Source organism: Panthera uncia (assembly GCF_023721935.1).
Source record: "Panthera uncia isolate 11264 chromosome B3 unlocalized genomic scaffold, Puncia_PCG_1.0 HiC_scaffold_1, whole genome shotgun sequence".
In the NCBI taxonomy this organism is placed as follows: Eukaryota; Metazoa; Chordata; class Mammalia; order Carnivora; family Felidae; genus Panthera; species Panthera uncia.
The window spans coordinates 85,417,493-85,444,886 of NW_026057582.1; the positions used below are offsets into that span (position 1 = coordinate 85,417,493).

Genomic DNA, 27,394 nt, shown 5'->3' on the forward strand with positions numbered 1-27,394 from the left:
GGGGGGAAACACCAGAAAGAAACACTGGGTACTTTATAGACGTAATTTTTTATTAACATGGTATACCTGAGAGGCAGATTAAGGTGTAAACGTTATTCTGATTTACAGAAAGGGAGATGGATACAAACAGGTTGACTTACACACAAGACATCTGGAACCAGAATTCATATCTGCTGATACACCAACCGGTGCTTTTTACACACAACTACACATAAATATACTAAAGACAGTAATCTCTCATTTTCAGAAACATTCTAGCACACTTACTAAACCATCTCAGATCCTGAGGCACTGCTTTAGACTGGTGTTTCTTCTATCATAATACCTTGTTCCCCAATTTTCCCATTTCTCACCCACTCAGAACTCAGTTTTGTGATTTATTTTGGAAAGTTTATCCCACTCTAATTTACCTAGTAACCCTCCTTCCTTTAAACACTTGCTGTTTCATGAAGCCTTCCTGAATAAAGAGAAAAAAATACCTCCCAGATTTTTCTTATAGAAAACTATACTGCATTAGATCTTAACATTTATGCATAATGTTACTATATTTCTAGATTTCTCTAAAACTGTTGCAGCTCTACGTGTGCATTTATTGTTTGTCCATGTCAGTGTCATCTGTTTTAGACTGTAAGGACAAGGACAGAGTCTGTTTACCTTGTGCTCTACTATGAATATATGGGCAATTAATTTCAATACTATTTGGTTATACATAGATCAGAATTATACTTGTGTTTGAGAGCTTCTAAAAATAGGTGTGTACAGTTGAATGTGTGCGTGTGCATGTGTGCAAGTATTGGCAACTCCAATGACCAAAAATAATCTGTCCTCCCTGCCATTAGGCTAGAGTTGTTGGCACAAAGTGGTCTGTTTCCTAATCCATGGGAACATGGCAGTGGCTTCTGCTCAGTGCAGGTTAGTATTAAGCGCCCATGGGGTACATAACACTAAACTAGGTGTCTGGAGTGTGTGGAACACAGCCAATTCCCTACTGGCAGCTTTAACTGCTTTCTCTCTCAACATATCCAGCTGTCTTGCTCTTTGCACGTCTGGACAAGAGATAGATGAAATTCAGATGAGATGGAAGAAGAAAAAAAGATCAAACTAGATGCTCTAAATATTACTCTATTTGAGAACATCTAAGACTTGGAAGAAACTAAGAAATTCAGGGTTCATAACTCAATATTTATACAAGGTTTACAATGTTTCCCCATATAGACACCTAGGCTTTTGACAAATTCTTTAATAGGTCAGAGTCAAGGTGGACATTAAATTCTCGTGTAAGGTAAATGAAGTGTGCATGACAAATGTCATTCTGAGCACAGGCTTATGTGAACACGAAGAGCCATTCTTACTTGCATTTCCTTTACTATATAAAGAGCTAGACCCACTCAATTAGAAAAGTCTCACAACTTCTCCCTGAAATGGTGCTGTGATAAGTTTTTCCAGTTGAAATACAGCTGAATAACAGGATGAATAAATAAGGGTATATATCAAAACTATAGGATCTACTACCTAGTCCTGTCTATTAAGGGAACAACATAGGCACTGAGAGGTAAAGGTGTCATCTGTCGTTTCAAATACAGGCAAGGAGAGGGACTGAAATCATCCTCTCATTCTTAAGATGACTGCGTTGGGAATTCATAGATCCAGGAAAAACATAGGAACAAAGGGTGGGGTAAATCCTAGAGTGTTTCCTAAGCTAGTTGGGCAGAGAATAGGAGATGGATCTCACTATTGGCAGACTTTTTCCAACCATTTTGATATATTTCTTTTCTTTAAATTCTCAGGAGCTTACTTAGGTGCCGACTGTGACAGAAGTTTTTCTCGTGTATGGATTTCTCGGTGCTTATTAAGAGCAGAGCTTTTACTAAAGCACTTGCCACAATCACGACACCCATAGGGCTTCTCTCCTGTGTGGGTTCTATGATGTGCACGTAAGTCAGAACTCTTACTGAAACTCTTTCCACAGTCAGGACACACATGGGGTCTCTCTCCTGTATGTATCCTCCGATGTGCACTGAAATGAGAACTGTTGTTGAAGCTTTTTCCACACTCTTCACATTGATAGGGCTTTTCTCCTGTGTGGGTTCGCTGGTGAATTATAAGGCTTGAGCTCTGATTGAAGCGTTTCCCACACTCACCACATTGATACGGTTTCTCTCCTGTGTGGATTCTCCTATGGGTGATGAAATTTGAACTGTCACGGAAACTTTTCCCACAGTCAAGACATTTATAAGGTTTCTCTCCAGTGTGGATTCTCCGGTGTCTAATGAGGCGTGCACTCCTACTGAAGCTTTTCCCACAGTCAGCACATTTATATGGATTTTCCACTTGATGGGATATCTGATGCATGAGCTGGGAGTTCGGACCAAAGCTTTTGCCGTATCTGAGATATTTATAGGGTCTCTCTCCCAAATAAGGTTTCTGATGATTTAGAACTTTACCTAAACTCCTTTCTGGGAGTGTTGATTTTCCTCTTCTCTCCCCTGGGGTCTTTTCCCACTGTCGTTCTGATCTACATTCAGTGTCACTGCCTTTACCCTGATTAAGATGCCAGGGAACTTTCCTTTCTGACCTTGCAAGTAATGTCCTATGTAGTTGTACTTCCTCAGAAATATCTCGTTTTACATTCTCTTCGTTATCAAATCCAGCCTCAAAACCTGATATGAAAATAGAATTTTAGAAGTTATCCATTTCTTCAATATTACGTGCCAGGGTTTAGGCAAGTATCACATTAGATTATTAAAGGTAAAAATTAGGAAGGACTAGATCCCAAATGACTACTATCAATTAAAATTCCAATTTTTTACTCCTCTAGTTAGTAACCTATCACATGCTTCTCATCTATTACAGGGACTGATTAATATATTCTTTTAACTCTCCCTGGATACCCACGATCTTCAGAAAATCCTCTCAGTATAACAAGTAAAACTTACCAGCTTTAAGATATGTCCATAAATGCCCAGGAAAACCCTGAGAAACACCTATATCCAAAAGAGCTACATGAGTCCCCTTCCCCTCAAATTCCTTTATGTTGAGAATAAAAACAGAGTAGAAAAATATTTGGTGTCTTTCAAAGAACAGAAGGCTTTCTGAGAGAGAAATTTTGCTAGAAAGTATCTCCCTAAAACATTCTCTTTTCCCATGGAAAAATAATCATGTAATGTTCCAAAAGCACTACTCTAATGTCCAAGCTAAGCTTTTAATACATTTTTAAAATTTAAAAAAATTTTTTTTAATGTTTATTTTTGAGAGAGAGAGAGCACAAGTGAGAGAGGGGCAGAGACAGAGGGAAACACAGAATCCAAAGCAGGCTCCGGGCTCTGTGCTGACAGCTCAGAGGGGCTCAAACTCAATGAGCTGTGAGATCATGACCTGAGCCAAAGTTGGATGCTTAACTGACTGAGCCACCCAGACACCCCTTTAATATTCTTCTAAGAACCAAACACCAGGCTTCCCAGGTCCAGGTTATGTGAATTTGTAGATACTTGCAGATTTTCAGTTTGTGAATGGACTTTGAATTTTCAGATGTTTCAGATAAATTCTGGATCCCAAATTCTCTGAGAGCAAAGAAATACTGAGTGTCAGCCTGCTTATGTACCCCTGAAAGACAGTATTTCTACCCAGGAGCCCAGTCTTATGAGATGCCCCATGAGATAGAGATTTGTTAGATTCAGTTTAACCTCAAAACCTTAAATATGTGAGTATGTACTATGAGCCTCCAAGGAGAGTAATCAAGCATTTCCTAAACGTAGAAGGCATTTTTTAGTGGAACATACTAATATCCCCATGGACATAATGCTCCACAGAACACCCTTGAGGAATGCAGATCTAAAGAACTTTTGGAAAAGAAAATTATTACTTATTAAATACTTACTATGTGCCTAAGCACTGTGCTAGGTGCTTCACCATAGTACCTCGTTTATGTCAATCTTAATAAGGTAGGTCTTAATATATAAGCAAACTTACAGGGTTAAATAACTCGCTCTGAGTCACTCGGCTGACTAATGGACATGAGAGTGCAGATTCACGTACATGTATGACTCCAAAATCAGAATTATTCTTCCCACAAGGAGGGAAGCCATAGTGAAATATTTCTTTTTCTGACACAGCAGTTAAGATTCAAAGGGTCAATTCCCTCAGGAATCATAGACTTTTGCCCAGCTGTATCTGAAGAAAGAGGTTATCAGGTTTTCATATGTGTGAATAAAGCAGATATATAACTGGTAATACATAGTGGAACTAGAGGAAAAAGCATTAATAAGAATGAACTTTAAAATCAACTTCATTGCACTATGAGTATACAGCATGCTATTTGGGAGATGTTAGCTTTCATATGCCCTGCTAGGTAAACTGTCTAACAGCTCAGATGTAGACAGCAAATTTATAAAGTCTGCAGCCATCAGATTGATGCTGTAGTGTGAGAAGGCAAGTCAGGTGAATCATTTATATACCCTCTGAGCTGTTTTAATAAGAAGGAAACATGGAGAAGAGATAAAGCGGTCACAAGAAGAATTCATGAGAGCTGGGTATAGAGGCCAGTTTTCTGGTTTTCAGTTTGTGGATTTTTCTCCTAAATCCCACTGCCTCCCCTTTGCTACTTAAATCTTAAGAAGTAAAAGGATTGGGGCACCTGGGTGGCTCAGTCGGTTGGGTGTCCAACTTCAGCTCAGGTCATGATCTCACGGTTTGTGAGTTTGAGCCCCACGTCAGGCTCTGCTGACAGCTCAGAGCCTGGAGCCTGCTTCAAATTCTGTGTCTCCCTCTCTGTCTCTCTGCCCCTACCCCGCTCACGCTCTGTCTCTGTCTCTCTCTCTCTCAAAAATAAATGAACACTAAAAAAAAAAATTAAAAGAAAAAAAAGTAAAAGGATCTTACCACTGGGACTCTGGAATAAGACTGGAGCACGGGTCATGACAACCTCTAAGGGTACCTCAGTATCCTCTTCATCATCCTCAGAATCTTCTTCTATGGTCTCTTCTGCCACCTCAGCTTGCTTCTCAGCTTCAGTCTCATTGACCTCCTGGATGGGGCAAGAGGCTGTCTCCTCTTCCTGGCCATCACTGGATGGGGCAACAACCCTGGCACTCACCAAAGCATCCATTTCTTCAAAGAATGGACAGGTCTCTGGTGCTTGGCCATTCTTGACTTTCCGATAGCTGGTTTGTAGGCTTTTAAACTTGGTCCGACACTGCTCTGGTGTCCTAAGGAATCCATATTCCCATAACCGCTCAGCCACTGCTCCATACAACTGGCTGTTGCGGTGACAGTTCTGGAGGGCTTCGTAGAACTGAGTCTCACTAAGAATTGCAAGGTAAGTCTTCGTCTCTTCATAACCCCAGTGTACACCTGCCACCAGAAAAGAAATTTCAGCACCACTTAATGCAGGCTTTATAGCCTTAATTCCTCAGCCCTATCAAGTGCATGATGAAAAATCACCTAAGCTTGGGCTTCTAGGTGAAAAAATAAAAACACTTCATGTTTCCCAAATCTATACAAACTCATTATAGAATGTTTTGCTTCTCTATATTGTATAGCAATTTCACAGGGACCTTTATTCCTACATTCTGTTTAGCCATTAAAAAAGGAGGATGCCTGGGTGGCTCAGTCAGTTAAGCACCCGACTACAGTTCAGGTCATGATCTTACGGTTTGTGAGCTTGAGCCCTGCTTCCCACTCTGCACTGTCAGCATGGGATTTTCTCTCTCTCTCTCTCTCTCTCTCTCTCTCTCTCTCTCCCTCTCTGTTAAACAAACAAACCTTTCCACCAGATCACTGAAACAGTCATTACATACACTGAGTCAAGAGTACAGGATGCCTTTCCCCATTCTTCTAGTATGGGGATTCTCTGGAATTCTGATCCTAACTAGAAAATAACTGGTCAAAGGAATAAGACCCAGTCAATCACTGTCATGAGTCATCCCTAACTTCTCAGATCATTCTTTTTCCACCAGCTCTACTTCCTTATGAATTAAGTTTTCCAAAGAATGACTCAAGACCCCAAAGAACAGTCTCTTTCACACTTTCACACTTGCGTAATCCCTATTAGGACCCTTCTTCATTTGCCACGGTCTCAAAAATGCAAGCCCAGTAACAGCAAAGACCTGAAGGGTACAAGAGAAGACCTGATAGTAATGCACCTTATTATCCTTAAGACTGAAGGACTGGTTGGAAGCCAGAAAGAAGGAAGCAGCGCAGACAGCATCTCCTGTCCTGAACATTTACTAGTGCTGCACTCCCCCCCCCCCCCCCCCCCCCCCCCGCCCTGCCTTGGGCTAATATTACTTCAGTATGATTACAGACTCTGCTCCCTGAAGGTCCCCACGGTAGAGGGAAAGGAGATTCACAGAGTCTTCCTCCCACTGGCCAGCCAACTGGAGAGGACATTGCTTCCATTATCCTCCGCTTACTGCAGGTAAAGGAGTGGGGGAAAGAATTGAAAAACAGAAAAAGTGGAAAAAGATGAAAAGAACAAAGATAATGAAAATAGCAGCTAGCACATGTGCCACATCTGTGGTTTACCTGCACTTACTCCAGTGACAAAAAGAATGAAAGATTCTGAGAAAGGAAAAAGTGGAAGATAGGAAGACAAGAGTAGAACACAAAGTAACACATATAGTAGAAAAATGAAAGGAAAAAAATCACTTCACAGTGAAACTGCAATTTTACAGATGTAGTCCTGCTGCCATGCCCCATTTTACATGTGAGGAAACAAACTTTGAAATGGTCAGATAACTAAGGTCGCCTAGGTGATGAGTGGTCAAGATTAGAAACAAGGCCTCCTGACTCATATTTCGGTGCTCTTTCCATAACAACATAGTTATATAACTTATATCAACAGTAATAAATAACACTTAAAAACAGTTCCATAGGCAAATAATATTTCAACAAAGTGTTAAAACAAGATTTCTTACTATGTGTGTTGCAAATCTCATAGAGGAGTCTTAGAAAACGTTTCTAACTTCAGGCAGTCCTTCTCTAGGCTAGGCTATGTAGAAAGGAACACATAATAAATTGACATTGAGAAGTGGGGAAATAAAAGATAAAACACCAGTTTGTGTAAGGTGCTCAGTAAATATTCTCCTTAAAGCTAATATAGTTCTGGGTTTTTCTCAGCAGTAAATTATTTTATAATCAGGAAAAAAAATACATTTTAATAAGGAAATGGAAGAAATGATACTTTTTTTTTTTTTAAAGTAGGCTCCATGCCCAATGTGGGGCTTGAACTCATGACCCCAAGATGAAGAGTCCACATGCGCCACTGACTGAGCCAGCCAGGGGCCCCAGGAATGATATTCTTTTTAAGAGCTCTCTAGAATTTTCTAAGTGTACTTCTTTAAAATATCTAAAATTATTCCCTACTTACTATTATCTAATTTTCCCACAAAAGAGAATGAAATACAGATAGAACTGAGAAGGTACCTCTTTGTTCTGTTTAAGTGACAAAGCCGACAGGTGACATTAAACCTGCTGACTGCACATTCAGTCCCATAACTCCTCAGATCTAACCACAGAACCCCCTAAAGGAAAACTTCTTACCACTTGGGCTTCGAAAAAGAACAGGTGCAGTCAAGTTGTCGGGGTCTTGAGGGGTGGCTTCCTGGACCATTTCATCACTGTCAGACTCTTCAGCCATGGCCTCTTCTGCTCCCTCATGCTGCCAACCCCCCTGCCCTGGCTCCTCAGTCTCAGCATCACTGCCCACCAGGCCAGAGTAACAGGCTCTCTCTTCCAAGCCATTACTGGGCAAGGCAATAACCTGGGCACTCATCAGGGCTTCCATCTCTTCAAAGAAGGGGCAGGTCTCAGGTGGGTGACCACTCTTGACTTTCCTATAACTCTTCTGGAGACCTTTGAACTTGGTCCGACATTGTTCAAGGGTCCGAAGGAAGCCAAACTCCCGGAGCCGCTCAGCCACAGCTCCATACACTTGGCTGTTTCGGTGACAGTTTCGGAGAGCCTCATAAAACTCAGTCTGACTGAGAATTGCAAGGAGAGTTCTGGTCTCTTCATAGCCCCAGTGCACACCTGCTACCTTCTCATCCTCAAAGCCCCAGTGATCCTGTTCCACCCAGGTCCTTCTCTCTCTCTTGGATGATAACAGATCAGCATGCATATCTCCTGTGTGACTGCCTCTTGAAAGTTCCTTCTCCTTGGAGCCCAGAGCAGGGACCAATGGCTCTCCTTGCTCCAATCTGGAGACCACACCGGATTTAGGAAATGGAAATCCTGCTTGCAGGGAAGCAAACAAAGGATATCATAATTTGGATTGATCATAAAAACACCTCTGAGTTCAGATCTGCCTTTTTTTTTTTTAATCCAAGAGGCTTTTATAAAGAAAGTGTCTAAGGAAGTGTTTTCAGAAAGTTCAGTGGGTTGGAGAAAGTACACAAAACCTCAAATAATGAGAATATTTTCCAGTGCAGGTGACAAGAGAGGAAAAGGTTCTGTTTGCGTGTTCAGAGCAAACAGTTATGCTCCATGTTGCTCCCTAGCCTTCCTCACCACTTACAGGCAGGTCTTGGCACTGCTGGGAACAGGCACCTCCTGTCTCCTGTAAGTTCTCTGCTTGGGGCTAGAAAACTAAACTCAAGAGTGATTTCAAGAGAGAGAGGAGCAGGCGTGAAGGGGGGCGGGTGGGACTTCAACTCATCCATTTCCTTCACACTATCACCAAGTTCTAAAAGTTTTTCACTTTAGTATGTCCTCTGTTCCTCCGGCCACCATCCAAGTCTAGACTCCTTATCCTCTCACACCCAGATAACTGCAACAGTCACTGTCCTGCCTGACTCCAGGTTCTTGCTTCCTCAGTTCAAACACTATACTGTTGAACCTTAACCTGAATGCCTACCACGCACTATCCATTCATATCAGACTCCCCTCCAGAATGCAGCATACATTTATTCATCACTTTGTGCCTTTCCTTTAAGTCCCTCCTATCCAAATGGAACCCATTCTATGAGAAGCTATATTTGCCAAAGCCCCCCATGAGCCTTCCCTACTGCCCTCCCTCATCGCCCACTCTGCCAAACCCCTATTGTACTCACACAACTTGAGTAACAAGTCATTGTCTGGCATGGTTTCAATACAGTTAAGTTGAACACATATTTGCTTTCAATCACACCATAAGCTCTTTGAGAATAGGCACCTTTGCTTATTGCAGAGTACCTTGCAAGGCATTAGAATACATGTAGGTGTTCAATAACTGATTAATTCTGCAAGTCTCTATGTAGAATTGCATCTGAATTACTAAACAGGCCCTTACAAACTGCTGAGAAGGCTAGCATCTTAGACGATAAGATCAAAATTCAAAACAACTTCAAGTTAAATGATTAAAAAAACAAAAAACAAAAAAATGGAGTTCAACCAAGTATAAAGAAGAAAAACGAGTTCTACAAAATCAGGTACAACAATAAGCACTAGCCACAAAGACAATGGGAAAGCTGTAAGAGTCCTGGGAGTTACCAAGTAAACAATGATCACCAAATAATTAGTTGAGCTATACTGAAAGAGAAGGTAGTGAAATTCAGAAGTAAAATTCCTATTCTGCCTGTACCTACCAGGCCCCTCCCTGGAATAATATAATTTAGTTCTCCACAATTAACATAATATTTGGAAGACTTAAAGGTTCCAAGGGAGAATAACAAAAACTTAGTAAGTTTAAAGAATGGCACTTCTGGGGAAGAGCTTAAGGAAATAATATACAGTTTAATTTGGAGAAGGAAAATGACTGAAAGGAGGCTGTGCCTTCAAGTATAGAAAAGAATTTTTATCTAGAAAATACTGACCTAGTATCATCATTGCCAAGAGGAAATAAAATAGTTCCAATTCTGAAAAAAATTGGGGAGCCATCCTCTGGCAGATTCGTCAAGAAGAAATATGAGAATACTATAACAGAGGGCTAAACTACATACCTTCAGGAGGTCTCCAACAACTGCATACTCTACAATTTCAACTCAATTCCTAAAATCCCTTTCCCACTCACTATTCCCAACCCTACTTCCCAATTTAGAATGGCATCCTATCCTCCCATATGAATCTACTCCTCACCGCTCCTTTGAAAAGGTCTGAGCTTCTCCTTTGGATTCATCTGCTCCTGTGGTCTCAGGTCTGGGCTTCTTGCCCTCTCTTTCTTGGTTACACCCCTGGGCTGGGGTTCCACTGACTCCTGCCGAACACTTAATAACTCTCGTGATGATTTCAGGGGTGTCATCTTCTCCAAGCGCACTTCCTGCCCCTTCACAGAGACTGTGACCTAGAAACAACCCCCATTAATTGTCACTGCAAGGTTATAATGAGGGGCACTCCCAGAGGAGATTATTTAATACCCCAAAAGAGCTCATCCTCTTGGGACATGGCTAGGGTTGGGGGGAAGGGGAGAGGGTTTAACAGTGAACAAGGGTCTTTCTTACTCCATGAGCTTAGAGCAGCTGGAACTCCAGAAGGAAAAGATGAAATTAGTAAACCCAACTACAAGCTAAAAAATACTTCCCCTTTCTTCCCTCATAAGTAAAAACACCGTTAAACCATGAATAACTCATTGTGACAGGGTAGCAAAGGTACACCCAGGTAGCATCTCCAGACAAGTTCTATCTGAAAAAGTTACCTGTTCCAGGACCAGAAGAATGAGCATCACCAAAGGAGATTGTGCCCCTCTTTAAACCTGCCTATATCTTAATTGGGCCCTTTATCCTTGCCCCTTCCCAGTCACACACTTTAGAATTCCCCCTCCCTTCTCACCGAACTTCCAGGTCTTCCAGGCTCTCTTTCTAAATCTTCCACCAGAGCCACTGCCTCCTCTCCACTTTCTGGACATTGCTCCTGTACCCAATCCTGGATCTCCCCAGGTAAGATGGTCAGGAACTGCTCTAGCACCAACAATTCTACAATCTGCTCCTTGGTGCGCACCTCCGGCCTTAGCCAACGACAGCAAAGTTCCCAGAGTTGGCTGAAAGCCTCCCGGGGCCCAGCTACCTCCTGGTAGTGAAATCTCCTGAAGCGCTGTCGGAAGGTCTCAGAGTTAGGGCCATTCCCTCTCAGAGTGGGTTTGGCCATCATTCACAGCAGAAAGCAGCTCCCCTCCACTTAAGGGTTCGAGGGCTTACACCTATTTTCCCATGTCCTTGGAGAATCACCTGCAGATGAGTCTCTCACTGTAAGAAGAGTTTCTTCCTAGGGTAGAGAGAGATGGCACTATCAGAAGAAATATACTCATAGGTCTAAAGTCTCGCCAAGAGCTGGCCTGCTTTCCCATATACTCCACATGGCCATCTGAGGTAGCACCAACTTCAGGATAGCAAGCCAAAACTGAACATGAAGGAAAGAGACCTTTCAAAGGCTGCATTTCCGGGTGACTTCCACAGCAGCCCCGGGGAAGCAGCAGAGAATAAAGTACTGTCTGCTCTTCTTCCACCTCCCCCCAAATCTGATCCCATTTAGCTCCCCTGACCAATGTTGCAAACTGAGTTTGAACCATATGGGAAACCTGGAGCTTGAGAGGATCTAAAGGCAAGTCACCATCCTGCTGAAGGCAACAAAAAGCCCCTGTCCAGCGGGTCGCAGCTGATCTCTCCCAGTACCTCTGCAAGTCCTTCCAGAGGCCCTTTACATCCTCCCCGCCCCCTCAGACTCCACAACTACCAGTTCCCACCCGGGACAAAAATCAAGTACTGAATACTGGTCTTTGTTTTCCCTCACAGCAGAAGTAAACGATCAGCAACTGTTCGGGAATTATTGACGGGAAACCTCGCGCATTGGGAGGACTGGTTTTGGTTCCTGAAGAAGGGCCGGTGGGCGTAGGGAGTCACACACAGTTGGTGGAGACAGGGAGTCCGAGAGGGCAGTAGTAGTGGGTCTTCTGATGACGAGTTCGGTTGCTGGCCAGGGGCTCGGAGGGCTGCGAGGTTCGCGGGAGTGGGGCTCAGCTCAAAGAGCGGCGGGTGCGGGATTCCGGCCTCTTTGTCTTCGCTCTCTCCGGCCAGGTCACTCTCGGAGCTGTGGTACAGTCCCTCCAGAGGCCTCCGACCAGGCCAAGGCGCCCTGAGAGCACCCTCCGACTACCCGTGGGGGCGTCTCCCTCTCGGGGCTGACCCTCAACCCACTTGCATTTCTGCCCCCGGGCCTGCCTCACCCTCTTAGGGTCGGGCCCCAACCCGGCTCTGCAGCCTCCCAGTCCAGCTCTCAAACCGGAAGTCCGAACGGGCGCCTCGGGCGCCTCGGGCGCATGCGCAAGGGCAACTACGGAGACTCCTCCAGCAGAGCCCCTGCAGCAGCGAGTGAGTGAGCCCAGCCGAGCGCGGCACACTTCCGGGACGCGGCGTGCCTATCCCGTACCCTTTCCCTTCCACTCTTCCCGCAGTTGTCCTGCCACTTGGGATTCAGGACGAACAGCCTGTCCCAGGGGCCTGGGCGCTTGCACAGAACGCAGCATTCGCCTCCGTGGTCCTCTGGAGGGGCGCTGCAGGAGGGGGCGACGGATATAAAGACTCGAGATCCGCCGCGGGAATGATCCACGAACTACTCTTGGCTCTGAGCGGATACCCAGGGTCCATTTTCACGTGGAACAAGCGGAGTGGCCTCCAGGTACCGTCGGACTCAGAGCGCGGGAACTCGCGAGCGCATAATGGGCGTACCCAAGCCAATGCCCGGGGGCGGAGTTTGCGAGGGCGGGGGGTGGAGCTTGCAGAGGCTGAGGCGATTCGGAGGCGTGTCCCTAGACTGGTAATGGGGGAAGTGCGGGAGGGGGCCTTTGCGCGCGGTACTGCTTCTGGAGAGGGCTGGGCCCAGGCTGGCGGATGGAAGGCGGGTGCCGGAGGGCCCCGCCTTCGGGACGGGGAGGGAGCTCGCGACCGGGCCTAAGGTTGAGGTGTCTGAGCGCGTGTTGCTGGGGAACTGGATGTAAGGCGAGTTTCACCCATTTTCACGCACCCATTTGCAGTGCTTTAAAGTGAGTTTTGAAAGCTCGTCCAAATACGTAGCGCCTAACATAGTAAGAGGTCAGCTACTTTTGTTGTCTGAAAAATGAATGAGAGTGTTTCCCTCATTACTCCTTTCGCTGGAAATTTCTCCACTAGGAGAATTTGGAAGGGAGGCTTTCACGTAACCAGAAATGTTTAAGGAGGAAGGGCTAGGTACTGTATGCATTATCTCATTCAATCTGCAGGATCACCTATCTCCATTTCACAGATCAACTTCCTGTATCTGGTAGCTAGTAATTAGCGAGCTTGGTCTTGAACCTCAGGCCTGCTTGGCTATGGTGTCTGAACCACTCTTTTCTGCTTTTTTTTTTATTATCCAGTCCTCTCAATAACTTAGTAACTTAGGTATTGTTAGCCCTTATTTACAAAAAAGCAAATTGAAGCTCAGAGAACTTGTGGCGGCTAGTCCTGGTAATGGCAAGATTTGAGTCTAACTCTGTCATATCACAGTCATGCCTATTCCAAACCAAGCAACAGATTCTGAACTATGGAGAACAAAGTGATAGTTACCAGAGGGAAGAGAAGTGGGGAGATGGGCTAAATAGGTGATGGGGATTATGGAGTGCCCTTGTGATGAGCACTGGGTGTCCTTATATTGTACACCTGAAACTAGTATTACACTTTATGTTAACTAACTGGAATTTAAATAAAAACTTTAAGAAAAAGTCATGCCTATTCCTATAAGAATTGCCAGTATAGGCTGCAGAAGAGCAGAAAAATTACATTCCTCTATAAAACCTATACATCAGATTCCTCTTGTTATTTATTTTCCCCTATAAAACTAACAATGGCAGGCATAAAGGAAGAAACTGTATAGGAAGTATTTGTGGGTGCTTGACTGAAGTAAAAAGATAAAGTATAGGAAGGATAGTTGCCTTCCTTTCTTTTTTATAAAAAAGTCTCAAGTCTCCATTTTCCTTATAAAAAATTTTTTTTTTAATACTTATTATTTATTTTTGAGAGAGAGAGAGAGAGAGTGGGGAGGGTCAGAGAGAGAGGGAGACACAAAATCTGAAGCAGGCTCCAGGCTCTGAGCTGTCAGCACAGAGCTCGATGCGGGGCTCAAACTCATGAACCGTAGGTAAGAGCCTGAGCTGAAGTCGGATGCTTAACAGAGTGAGCCACCCAGGTGCCCCTGGATATTTTCCTTCTTAAGGTGTCAGCTTCAAAGTCACCCCAGAAAAATGTTCTCTGACCATCTCTTTAAGTATCCTCCCTAAGGCATAAGTGCCATTATTCTCCCTTACAGCAACTTATTTCCCTTATAGGACTTATCACAGTTTATATTAGTTTTTACCTGTGTATAGTCTTTCTCCCACATAGGTTGCCCATAGCAGCGAAGACTACAGTGGTTTTCTTCATCTATGTAGCCAGCACAGTATCTGCCACTTGGTAGGTGTTCAGATATTTGTGGAAGAAAAGAAGACTACTAAAAACAGAAAATATTGATACATTCTGCAGTGTTTTCACATTTGAATAAAGGGAAAAATGGTCATGAATGCCTAATGTTGACAAAATTCATTTTATTGTAATACTGAATATGCGTACACCTTAACCTAAGTATAAGCTCGAATTTATTTGAGTGTAAACTCAATTTGTTGCTCTTAAAAAAAAACCTGTAAAACCAAATATTTTTACAAAGTAAACAAAACTACCAAATGGATGCACTCAAAATGACGTTAATCTAATGCACGGTTTCTCAGCCTGGTTTCTTTCTCATTGTTGACATTTCGGGCTGGATAATTCTTTGTTGGGGGTTGTGTCCTGCCTGTGCATTATAGGGTGTTAAGCAGCATTCATGGCCTCCACCCACTAGATGCCAGTAGTACCCCTTGAGTTGTAGCAATAAAAAATATCTGCAGATATTTACCAAATGGGGAAAAATTGCCTCTGAGAACCAGTGATCTAATGTGACATAACTATTGTTGTGCTGAAACTAAATCCCCAACATTGAGTTTAATAATAGTATGACAGCTGCAGATGTGGCTGCATATTCTGTTTTGACTTCAGTAAGTCTAGTATGGAGAATGCCTGTTCATGTAAGTAGGTTGCACCAGATGGTACCAATAAATTCAAGGTATTGTTTGCTGTTTCAGAATAATTAGACCTTGAACTTTTGTAAAACTCTGCCACCAAAGCACTGCTTAGAATTCCAGTTTTAATGGGAGCATCACTTGATAACTGGGTAGATCTGTGTTAATAATAAAAAATTACTGGGGCACCTGGATGGATCAGTTGGTTAAGCGTCTGACTTCGGCTCAGGTCATGATATTGCGGTCTGTGAGTTCACTGTGAGTTTGAGCTCCTCATCAGGCTCTGTGCTGACAACTCCAAGCCTGGAGCCTGCCTCAGGTTCTGTGTCTCCCTCTCTCTCTGCTCCTCCCCCACTCATGCTGTGTCTCTCTCTCTCTCTCTCAAAAATAAAAATAAACATAAAAATATTTTTTAAAAAGTAATAATAAAAAATTGCTTACGTGTATCAAGCACTTGCTATGTGCATGGCTTTACATGCATTAACATTTAACCTTCACAATTGTTATCTCCATGTTATGGGTATGAAAACTGAGGCACAGGCAGGTATTATAACTTGCCTAAGATTTCAAGCAAGTTATGAGGCAACTCATGGTGACTTCTTTTTTTTTTTTTTTTCCTAAAGGCACAGGCAAGGCTTTACTGGGGGCTATAGATCCAGCCTGAAGGGACACATAGCACTAACAGAATAGTTAGGCTGGCCTCCCAAAGACATTGTAAATTTTTTTTAATTTTTTTTTTTTTTTTTTTTTTTTTTTTTTTTTTTTTTTTTTGAGAGAGAGACAGAGTGAGAGCAGGGGAGGAGCAGAGAGAGAGGAAGACACAGAATCTGAAACAAGCTCAGGACTCTGAGCTGTCAGCACAGAGCCTGATGTGGGGCTCAAACTCACAAACCTTGAGATCATGACCTGAACCCAAGTAGGGCACTTAGCTGACTGAGCCACCCAGGCACCCTCCAAAGACAGATTCTTAAGCATTTAAGTCATGTTACCTCATAAGTTATTAACTGGAAGATATGGTTAGCAGTGATATTAAAATCTGTGTTAAGTGGATTCCTAAACAAATTATTGTGGATTCAGTAACAGAAAAATTCTTCTTTGCCTATTTATTACTGCTTTTATTGTTATGTACAGATGGCATCCACGGGCGCACCTGGCTGGCTCAGTTAGAAGAGCATGTTACCCTTGATCTCGGGGTTGTTACTTAGAGCCCCACGTGGGGTATAGAGATTACCTAAATAAATAAAACTTTAAAAAAAGATGGCATCCACAGAATACAGTACTCGCAATATAAATATGCAGTATGTTAAGTTCTTTGGGGATAGTAACTACTTCTGATTTTGTTCCCTATTTAAACTAGATATGTTAACACTGTGCCTTTGATAAGTATGTGTTCATTAAAAGTTGGTCGAAGCTCCAGGGAAGATACACAATGGCCAATAAACAAATGAAAAGATTATCAATATAGCTGATCATTAGGGAAATGAAAATCAAAAGCACAATGAGATACTACTTCTTACCCATTAGAATGACTTTTATCAAAAAAACAAAATAGCAAGCGTTGGTGAGGTTGTGGAGAAATTAGAACCCTTGTATATTACTGGTGGGAATGTAAAATGGTTCAGGCCTGTGGAAGACGATGTGGTAACTCCTCAAAAAAATTAAACACAGAGTTACCAGATGATCCAACAACAATTTCACTTCTAGGTATACACTCAGAAGAAGTTAAAGAAGGGACTTAAACAAATATTTGTATACCCATGTTTATAGTATTAGTATTCACAATAGCCAAGGTAAAAATACAAGGGTAAAAGCAACTCACATGTCCCTTGACAGATGATTTGGATAAACAAAATGTGGCACAAACATACAGTGCAATATTTTTCAGTCTTAAAAAGGAAGGAAAAAAAAAAAAAAGGAAGGAAATTCTCTTACATGCTACAACATGGATGAAACTTGGAGACACTATGCTAAGTGAAAAAGCCAGTAATAAAAAGACAGATATTCTATTTCCAATCTTTGAAAGTACTTAGATTGGTCAGAAGTATAGAAACAAGAAATAGAAGGGTGGTTGCAAGGGGTTGGGGAAGTGGGAGGAATAATGGCTACAGAGTTTCAGTTTGGGAAAGTTAACTGGGGGTGGATGGTGGTGATAGATGCACAAGGTGTAAATAAATGCACTTAATGCCACAAAACTGTACATCTAAAGATGGCTAAAATGGTAAGTTTTATGGTATGGATATTTCACAGTTTGTGAAAAATTGGGGTTGAGAGGTACCTGGGTGTCTCAGTTAAGCATCCAACTCTTGATTTCGTCTCAGATCATGATCTCACTGTTGTTGACATTGAGCCTTGCGTCAGGCTCTATGCTGACAGGGCAGAGCCTGCTTGGGATTCTCTGTCTCCTCTCTCTGCTCCTGCCCCACTCACATTCTCTCTCTCCTCTCAAAATAAAGAAGTAAACTTAAAAAAAAATGGGTTGAATAAATTCATTCTCCTACAACTTTTTTTTCTATTTTTGAAATGCTGTGAAACTTTATATAGCATAGTAGGTTATATTATGGCCTTTAATTAAAAATACCCAGTGAAATGAAATACCAAATATAAGTGAAAATATGAACACTACCTTTATATGTCCAGTTATGAGGTGCTTTTATAGATTATAGCATGTTACATTAATTTTACATTTTAATTGAAATGAAAATAAAATTTAAAATTTTATAAAGAGGGATACCTGGGTGGCTCAGTCGGTTATGTGTCTGACTTCAGCTCAGGTCATGATCTCACAATTCATGAGTTCAAGTCCTGCATCAGGCTCTGTGCTGATAGCTCTCAGCCTGGAGCCTGCTTCGGATTCTGTCTCCCTCTCTTTCTCTGCCCCTTCCCTGCTCATCCTCTGCCTCTCCCTCTCAAAAATAAGTAAACATTAAAAAGAATTAAAAAAAATTTATAGAGAATTTGCAGATCTTAAGAATATGAGAAACCCCTGAAGTCTGCAGATCCCAATTTGAGCAGTATCACTGGAGACCATTGAAATCACGTCCAAAACTCCAAATCCTGATAGGCCATGCCTAGAAGATTGCATGAGAAACAGGTAATAGTAGCTGCTGGTGGGGAGGTTGACCTGAGCCCAAATCAAGAATTGGACACTTTAACCAACTGAGCCACCCAAGTGCCCCGACTGACTTATTTGTAATGTACAACATTTGATAGTGTTTGAATTCTTTACCATGTGTTACTACCTATTTCAGTCAACAACTAATTAGGTCAGGATGGGGAACAACACCTTTGTAGCAGTTTGGAATTTACCAAGCTTAAATGGGCATCTTGAGAAGGGAAATAAAAAGTAGTATTAAGTATTTGAAGCACCTCAAAGATAGGCAGGCATCAATGTTTTTAGACTGTTCCTCTTCCTGCAGGTGTCACAGGACTTCCCATTTCTCCATCCCAGTGAAACCAGCGTCCTGAATCGACTCTGCCGGCTGGGCACAGACTATATTCGCTTCACCGAGTTCATTGAACAGTACACGGGCCATGTGCAGCAGCAGGTAGGCTGCTGTTGTCAGGGAATGGACACCTCCAGAGGTCAGGAGCTATGTCAAGTTTTCAGTGAATCCAAACTTTGATGTGAAATAAGTCTCAAGATGTTATGAATGTCTCATCATTGGAATTATTCAAGCGAGGGCTAGGTAACTAGCTCAAACAAGGGAGAAAATATACACAGGGACCAATTTAGGCAGATTAGTATAAGAGGAAATATGCTTTGCCTGTGTTTTAGGAGACCTGAATTAAATCAGTTTGAGCTGGACCAGAGTTCCAGTTCCAGAGGTGAGATCATAAAGCATCATTTCAGATCTGTTTCCTCTTTTGCTTCTAACTACCTTAGTCGCACGGAGGCGATCAACTAAAATCTTTGTGTTTCACTTTTGTCATTTGTAAATAAAAGAGTTAAATCAGAGAAGGTGCTTGGCACATAGCAAGCACTTAATATATATTACCCATTAATTGGTGGGTTAATTGTAATTAATGGTGTAGAGGTCAAGGATTTGTGTCCTGCTCTATCACTGACTGGCCATAGTCTGCCTGGCGGTAACCTAATGCTCAGAAACTAGAGCTCAGTTACTTACCTATCAAATAGGGATAATAGTGCCTATCTCATAGTGTCAGAAAAAATAAATAAGGTAATTCATGCAAAGTGTTAGCACTCATATTTTTTTAAGGAGAGATTTTAAAGTTCCCCTTCGTTTTTAACTGTCTGTAATTCTGTCCGTGGTAAGTAAAAAGATTGCTGAATTGTATGACTCATTCAGTGACGACTATTTCCCACTTAAAACCATGATTCTGGTTGAGGAGGAAGGCAGGGACTTCTAGAAAGGAAAAGGAAAGTTTCCTGAAATAAGGTCAGTACCCTCTGTTATATAAGTTGGTTGTCAGGCCTTTGGTGGCCATCTGTAGGGCACAGGAGTTGGAGAATAATGCCTTGTATTTTCATCTCTGGGACAGGGATTCTGATTCTCTCAAATTGGTTTTTGCAAACATAAGCTAAATGTGAGGTGAAAATCTAATCAATGCTATAAAATCAATATTAAAGAGGGCACATGAATTATCAGAGTTGGAACCTATACACACACACACGCACACACATTATGAAAAGGCCTCATTTTAATTTTTTGTATATAACATTTAATAGAAAAAAAAATCTGCCCTGTATTCGTGTGACTATATGGATTTTATATAATATGTGAATTCTTACTTTCCTGAATTCTAAAGATAGCTGTAGTGCCTCTTTTTTTGGAACAGTAAAAAGCATACTTAATTTCTCTTTCATTTAGTGATAAATGAAGACATTCAGTTCTCTGGAATGCCATAAGATCAAAATAAAATTGGCTACTTGTAAGCCAGTCTGTTCCATTTCATCCCATGCCTATGCTGGTCTTATTATAGCTGTGAACCTTTATCTTCAGGAACTGCTAGTATCCTTTGTGGCATCCCCTGACTACACTGTGCCTTTTAACCCCTGAGTCCAAGCTTCCTACCCCATTTGTTGTGGAATTCTGCTATTGTGTCTACGTCACCAGAGCCTGATCACCCAAATCAGTATGCAGCCAGAGAGGCCAATCATCGTGGTCTCTAGTCCACTCCCTCTGCAGTTGCCCCGGTAAAACTACAAGAGGCTCTTAGAAAAAACTGCAGGTTTCCTGAAAGACAAGCCATATTTGTAAATTGGCTCTTAGTGAGAGTCTTATCACTCCCCATGTTGACTATCAGATTCATGCTCCTGATGAATTACCAGGCCAGGCAGGAGAAGGGATTTTAGAAGGAGGATTGAGGTGATTTTATTTATTCACTAAATATTTACCTTGTGTTCAAAGAACTGTGCTAGGAGCTGAAATACAAAGATGAATAAAGTGTGGGTCCTGCCTTCATGAAGTTCTTGGTCATGAGAGGAGGGCATATAAACAAAAGAACAATTCAGGCACTACATAGAGATGTTATGAAATCAACAAAGAGGGAGCGATTCGTTTCCTAGGGAGAGTTAGGAAGGGCTTTGAGAGAAGAGATGCTTGAGTTGGGTCCTGTAGGAAGAGTAGGCATTTGTCACAAAGATGAGTACAAGGTTATAAGTGGAACACATCCACATTCGTGGGGGTGAGAAATAGAAGCAAGGCACATTTGGTGAGCTGTGGGTAGTTTGGAAATGAGAATGTGAAGTTGGAAGCAGTAAAAGATAATTTTAGAGAGAGAGTTTAGGGCCCGAATGTAGAAATCATTGTATGCCACGTAGGGGAGTGGAGATGTTATTCTGGGGCAATGGGAAGCCACCAAAGGGATTTCAGCTGGAAGTGATAAGGTTAGTTGTAGAAAACCTTCACTGACAATATGAGGTTCTTTTTTTTTTTTTTTAACATTTATTTTTTGAGAGACAGAGACATAGCATGAGCTGGAGAGGGGCAGAGAAAGAGGGAGTCACAGATTCCAAAGCAGGTTCCAGGCTCTGAGCTGTCAGCACAGAGCCTGATGCGGGGCTCAAACCCACAAACTGTGATATCATGACCTGAGCTGAAGTTGGACATTTAACCGACTGAGCTACCCAGGTGCCCCAATATGAGGTTCTACCTGGTTGTTTGTAACATGTAGGATGCTTGGGAAATTAAAATGTTATCACATCTTAAAAGGTCAGAACTCAAAATCGGCCTCTCTAGTCAGGCTTTCCTCTCACCGAAGCACTGCTTTGATGTGGAATTATTTAAGCAAAAACAATAATACTATTAAGGGATAATGTCTTCCTCAGGTTTTAGAGTCTGAGCTGTGAGGTTTAATTCTCTTTGTTTGATTTCAGGATCACCATCCATCTCAGCAGGGCCAAGGTGGGTTACATGGAATCTACCTAAGGGCGTTCTGCACAGGACTGGATTCAGTTTTGCAGCCTTATCGCCAAGCACTGCTTGATTTGGAACAAGAGGTGAGAGAGGAGATTTGGGAACAACGTCTCTGGGACAGCAGATTAGGGCACATTCCTGAATTTGAAATACCCTTGGATGTGGTCAGATAGCTAAGAGAGAGCTGTTTTCTTCGTGGCTAGGGGGTAGGGTGTACTCTGTGATTGCCCAAGCCGTGATCAAAGTGGTGTGCAGATCATGGCAAAGGAATCAGAGCCCCTGTTTTTTTCTCACCTGAAAAATCAGAATTAATAATCCATAAACTATCAATTCTCCATAGCCTAAAATTAACACTGAGCCTATTCTCAGATTCCCATCTAGTTTTCAGAGATCAAATAGATTCGAGATGTCTCATATGGAGCCTTAATCACAGTGTTTTTTGTTGCAGTTCCTGGCTGACCCCCATCTGTCCATATCACATGTCAATTACTCCTTGGATCAGGTATGCTGTCCAAATAACAAAATGCCGGGGCGCCTGGGTGGCTTGGTCGGTTAAGTGTCCGACTCCGGCTCAGGTCATGATCTCACGGTCCGTGAGTTCGAGCCCCGCGTCGGGCTCTGTGCTGACAGCTCAGAGCCTGGAGCCTGTTTCAGATTCTGTGTCTCCCTCTCTCTCTGCCCCTCCCCTGTTCATGCTCTGTCTCTGTCTGTCTCAAAAATAAATAAATGTTAAAAAAAAAAAAAAAATAACAAAATGCCTTGAAATCTGTTGATATTGTTAGAATAATCTAACTTACAGGGTTCATGGCTGGCTCATTCAGTGGAACATGTGACTCTTGATCTTGGGGTTGTGAGTGTGAGCCCCATATTGGGCAGAGGGATTACTTAACCATAAAAAAATCTTAAAGAAAAAATGAGGAATTAAAAAAATAATCTAACTTGGGGCTCCTGGGTAGCTCAGTCAGTTAAACATCCGGCTCTTGGTTTTGGCTCAGGTCATGATCTCACGGTTTGTGAGTTTGAGCCCTGTATTGGGCTCTGTGCTGACAATGCAGAGCCTGTTTGGGATTCTTTCTCTGTCTCTCTCTCTCTCTCTCTCTCTCTCTCTCTCTGCCCCTCCCCTGCTCTCTGTCTCTCTCTCAAAAATAGATAAATAAAAACTTAAAAAAAAAATCTAACTTAAGACATTAAGACATTCCTTCTGGATTCAGAGCTACGCATTTTATATGTTGTATGCTTTCCTAGATCAGAGCTGTTTGGAAAGCTCCAAATTTAGTTAAAATCTAATATCTGATATTAACACTCTATGTTGACTTCAATATTAACAATTATGTTAGCCTCAGAAATAGAAACTGCTTCTATCTGCCATTCTCCCTTTGTAGCCAACCCCCATATCAGCTTGCCCTCAGATACTGAATCTTGGCTGTTCTGTGCTATTGCCATCTTTATGTGATGTGGGACTATTTAGAAACAAAAGCATTTCCTGAGCCAGTTCTCATTAATTATTCTCCTAATTATTCTCCACTTTGCAGTTCCAGCTCCTTTTCCCCTCTGTCATGGTTGTGGTAGAACAAATTAAAAGTCAGAAGGTAAGAACTTTCCTTTTTTATCTTTGCTGTGGGAAGTGCCAGGGATATAGTCATAATTAATTTCACCTTACATTCTTTTTTGAAGACCATAATCTTTAGTAGTTTTTATTTATTTATTGTTTTTTTTTAATAATGTCTGCTTGGGTATCATGCTAAATGCAAAAAATAAGCTGTCGCTCTGCCCTTAAGCACCTCCTGATCCAGAGGGTGGGGGTGATGTTAATAGATGTACCCTGGTAAGAGGATTCTGTCTGGTAAGAGAAAAATGCTACGGGTGATATTTGAAAGTGAGAGCATTTTGCATTAAGGATTTGGGATTGTTGGATATGGATCTTAAGAAGCAGAAAGTTAATCTTCAGAAAGAATAATACATTTAGGTTAGGGTGCTAATTCTTTTCCAAGAATTAGATCACTGGGTAAAACCCAGATGTTTCTTTTATTAAATACGCCTATTACCACAAGTTTTTATTACATGCACTGAAAAGTCAGGGTCCCCAATACCAGAAGAATGTCTTTTCTGAGTGGAGTTAATAATTGAGGGATAAATGCTTTGAGATTTCACATTAGAAGAAGAATCTGCAAGTCCATAATTGGATGAGAAAAGACAAATGGATTAAATATGTTTAACCCTGTTTTGTTTTTAAACTGTTGTAATTGTGCCTTAGCTTATTAGGAGTCTTCACCTTGATAAATATAACTAGCTAACTACTTAATTTGCCAGGTTGCCGCTTCATTTTTTTGCTGTATAAGTGTAGAAGTTTTCACTGTGCTGTGTTCATTAGGAGCCAGCAAAGCCAGTGAGGGAGGTGCTGTTTGGCCCTTCAAAGCTGATTACCCTCATCAATTAATATTCAGCTTTTATTGTGCACTTACTGTACACCAGGCACTATGCTAAGTGTTTCACGTACTTCATTACATTCAGTTTTCTAAGGGGTCAGGTAGGTTAGGGAATGTGCTTAGGGTCACATGGATGGTAGGAAATAGTAGGGCTGGGATCTAAACCCGGCTCTGACTCGAAAAACTATGCTCTTAACCGCTCCCCTAAACTGTCCCCCCACCCCCCACCCCCGCCCCCTGGGTTGGAGAGGACCTTCTAGGTACGTGGAGGTAGTGTAAGGGTTGCATGCTTAGCTGCACATCTCAGTTGACTTTCAGATTCCACTGACCACAGGAAGGAGAGTAGAAACTGAGTAGGGGGGTTGGAGATGGGCAAACCTTCCTTCTTGCCAAGGTGGTGGTAGAGAAGCCAGTGTGTTCTGCCTCTACAGAGTTCAAACATGAGGTGGTCAAGAGCATGGGCCGGGGTGAGAACTGGGATGATAGCAAACAGACACAAAGGGATTCCTTTAGAGTGATGGAAATGTTATAAAACTAGATTACGGCGATGGTTGTACACACTGTAAAATTTACTAAAAGTTGTTGAGCGGTACACTTAATTCTGGGTGTATTTTATGGTATATAAATTATACCTCAATAAAGGAGTTTTAAAAAGAGAGACAGAAGGACATAGAAAGAAGCAGCAGATTTTTTTGAAAACTGTATACCTTAGAGCATGAGTTAGGCCTTAATCTGAAATAAAGAGCTTTCTTCTTAGCTTGGAATTTTAACTCTGAATGATTCTGGTTTCTCTAGTGCAGTAGAATCACCTGGAATAGATGGTTAAAACCATGTGGCTGGGCCCTGCCACAGGGATTCTGATTCAGTAAGCCTGGAGTTGGTCCCAAGAATTTCCATTTCTTACAAACTCCCTGGTGCTGCTGCTGCTGCTGCTGGGGGCATATGGATGGGGTGGGGAAGAGTAAGTAGAGTGGAGGTCCATATTTTATAGAATAACTGTTGTGATACTGTGATCTATAATAAATATAGGGTGGCCCCTGGGTGGCTCAGTGGTTAAGCGCCAGACTCTTGATTTCCACTCAGGTCATGGTCTCACAGTCGTGAGACTCTCCCTCTGCCCCTCCCCTGCTAGTGCTCTTTCTCAAAAAAAAAATAAAAAATTATATATATTTCATCTTCATCCCCTTTCTGGCACGTAGTTTCTAAAACCTTTGGCATTTCCTAAGTGATAAGAATGATAAAGGTGTCTTGGTATTCATAATTAGCCACACCTGAGTCTATGGTAATTAAGTGACTTTTGGAAAGCACCTAAGGATTGGCTGGTTGCCAGGGGAAACAAGCATTTGATTGGAGGATTGGGACCTTCATACCCCTGACCTCTGCGGAGAGGAAAGGGGCTGGAGGTTGAGTTCAGTCATCAGCAGTAAGTGATTTAATCAATTGTGCCCATGAAGTGAAGCCTCCATAAAAATCTGAAAGGGCTGGTTTCAGAGAACTTGTAGGTCGCTGAACCAGAACACTTCTGGCTACAATGCTGGGCCCACGCTCTACGGGGACAGAAGCTCCTTTGTTTGGAACCTCACACTATGCATCTCTTCGTCTGGCTGTTGATTCATATCTTTAGTATGCTTTTTAATAAACAGGTAATCTAGTGACTAAGATTTTCTGAGTTCTGTGGGCTGCTCTAGCAAGCTAATGGAATCCAAGGAAAGGGTTGTGGGAACCTCTGATTTTATCAGCCAGTCAGCCCTGGGCTTGAGATTGGTGTTAGAAGTGGAGGGGAGGTCTTGTGGGACTGACCCCTTCACCTGTGGAATTTGATGATGTTCTGGTAGTGTCAGAATTGAGTTGAATTGTAGGACACCCAGCCGGTGTTAAAGAATTGCTTTGTGGTGTTGGGAAAACCGCCCCTGCACACTTTGGAATTAGAGTCAAAATTAGAATTCTCTGTAGATCTTTAGCCTCATTATCTGCTGGATGTGCTCTCTGGATTGAATACCGAATATGAGTTTGTCCTATGCGAACTGTTAAAATGGAATCCAGTTTGACAAGGTTGTATTTTGCACAGATTCATGGTTGTCAAATCCTGGAAACGGTATACAAACACAGCTGCGGAGGTTTGCCCCCTGTTCGAAGTGCACTAGAAAAGTAAGTCATGGCTTAATTGGGGGCAGGGTTGGGTGATCAAGTGACTTGACTTTGCACTTGTTTCATTTTCAGGTCATCTCAGGTTTCCCTCTGGGAAAAGTTAAGACCAGGATAGAAAAGACCCATGTATGATGGCTCAGAAACTGCAAAAAGAATGTTAGGAAGTGTTGAGGATCAAAGCTAGAATCTAGTCACCTAGATGACCTTGAAGCAGTGCTCTTTAATTTGGGGATATCATTATCCTTGGAGAATTTCTATTACATGTGTCAGATAATGTCGCTATACCTAAACTGTGTGTGTTTTGAGTAGCTGGCATTTTATATCAAGATCCTTAAAAATGTTTATAATCCCATTATGCCATTCTTAGGAATTTTATCCTAACACCTATTCAAAAGAAGAAAATAACCATATGCAGAAACATTCACTGGAATGTTGTCTGTTTTATCAGGACGTTAGGAAACTACCAGCAGCAGAAGAAAGCTAAATAAAGGTATATTCACTTGATGGTCTATAAAGGTAAAATTAAAATTAAAAATATTATAAATATAAACACTGTCAAAATCTGCAAAAGGAAACTTCCCAGAACATGCTTCAGGGACTTAATTCTCTATTATTGGGCCTTTTTTTTTTCCTAATAAAAGAATTGTATTTTGATTGTAGAAAATACAGACCTGTAAAGAGAAGAAATAGATTTTCTAATCTTTGAGATACCCAATATTACTTTCACTGTATATATATTCTCTACGGTTTCTCTATACATATACATAGTTTTATGCATGGAATATAAAATCTTACATAGATCCTGTGATTAAGTGCATATTTGTTATATATTTGCAAGACCAAATTTTATAGACCAAGTACTCGAATGTACTAAATGTAAATTTTGATTTTTTAACTATTTTTTTAATGTTTATTTATTTTTGAGAGACAGAGACCAGCATGAGTGGGGGAGTGGCAGAGAGAAGGAGACACAGAATCCGAGGCAGGCTTCAGGCTCTGAGCTGTCAGCACAGAACCCGATGCGGGGCTCGAACTTAGGAACTGTGAGATCATGACCTAAGCCAAAGTAGGAAGCTTAACTGACTGAGCCACCCAGGCACCCCCCTCCACCTGATTTGATTTTTTAATGATAGATTCCATTCAGTTAGCTTATTATAAATAGCAGACTCAAGCTCTTTTCATTTCTCCCCAAGTTATTTTGAAATTTTTCAGATCTACAAAAATTTGAAAGAACAGTATAGTAAACACTATATCCTTCAGTTTCACCAGTTGTTAACATTTGGCCACATTTGATTTCTTTTTCTTTTTCCCCTCTGTATGGACTGTGAAATATATATATATATGTAAATATATATAAACATACACACATGGACACCATGTGTGCTAAATCATTTGAGAGTAATCACAGATACAATGCTTAACTTGTAAATACT

General features: G+C 41.9%; 2 protein-coding genes across 3 annotated transcripts in view; one reads left to right on the forward strand and one right to left on the reverse strand.

Annotated features, from left to right (window-relative positions):
• ZSCAN29 (zinc finger and SCAN domain containing 29) lies at window positions 1–12,225 on the reverse strand. Of its 2 annotated transcripts, none has more exons than XM_049613487.1 (6): window positions 11,698–12,225; window positions 10,741–11,172; window positions 10,051–10,255; window positions 7,540–8,229; window positions 4,879–5,349; window positions 1–2,660 (listed from the first exon to the last, which is right to left on the reverse strand). In XM_049613487.1, exons 2-6 carry the CDS (start codon window positions 11,056–11,058, stop codon window positions 1,792–1,794), a joined length of 2,553 nt encoding a protein of 850 aa, XP_049469444.1. In that variant the 5' UTR covers window positions 11,059–11,172; window positions 11,698–12,225; the 3' UTR covers window positions 1–1,791. The 2 variants fall into 2 exon arrangements, with proteins under 2 accessions (XP_049469444.1, XP_049469443.1); XM_049613486.1 differs by having other exon boundaries at window positions 11,671–12,225.
• A 48-nt stretch (window positions 12,226–12,273) lies between these two features.
• TUBGCP4 (tubulin gamma complex associated protein 4) overlaps window positions 12,274–27,394 on the forward strand; it is a 35,230-nt gene continuing 20,109 nt past the window's right edge. The window contains exons 1-6 of the mRNA XM_049613489.1: window positions 12,274–12,582; window positions 18,427–18,555; window positions 21,348–21,470; window positions 21,836–21,889; window positions 22,920–22,976; window positions 25,882–25,961. Of these exons, the coding sequence (XP_049469446.1) occupies window positions 12,505–12,582; window positions 18,427–18,555; window positions 21,348–21,470; window positions 21,836–21,889; window positions 22,920–22,976; window positions 25,882–25,961 (521 nt within the window). The 5' untranslated portion in view covers window positions 12,274–12,504. The remainder of the gene's footprint in view (window positions 12,583–18,426; window positions 18,556–21,347; window positions 21,471–21,835; window positions 21,890–22,919; window positions 22,977–25,881; window positions 25,962–27,394) is intronic.

What these genes read in the sequence shown, in the direction of transcription:
- ZSCAN29 (XM_049613487.1), bottom strand. Translation starts at nt 11,058, where the DNA reads ATGATGGCCAAACCCACTCTGAGAGGGAATGGCCCTAACTCTGAGACC. An exon ending in CTGGAAGACCTGGAAGTTCG is followed by an intron (nt 10,256 to 10,740) that starts GTGAGAAGGGAG and finishes GGTTGTTTCTAG; the next exon opens with GTCACAGTCTCTGTGAAGGG. An exon ending in CAGACCTTTTCAAAGGAGCG is followed by an intron (nt 8,230 to 10,050) that starts GTGAGGAGTAGA and finishes CCCTGCAAGCAG; the next exon opens with GATTTCCATTTCCTAAATCC.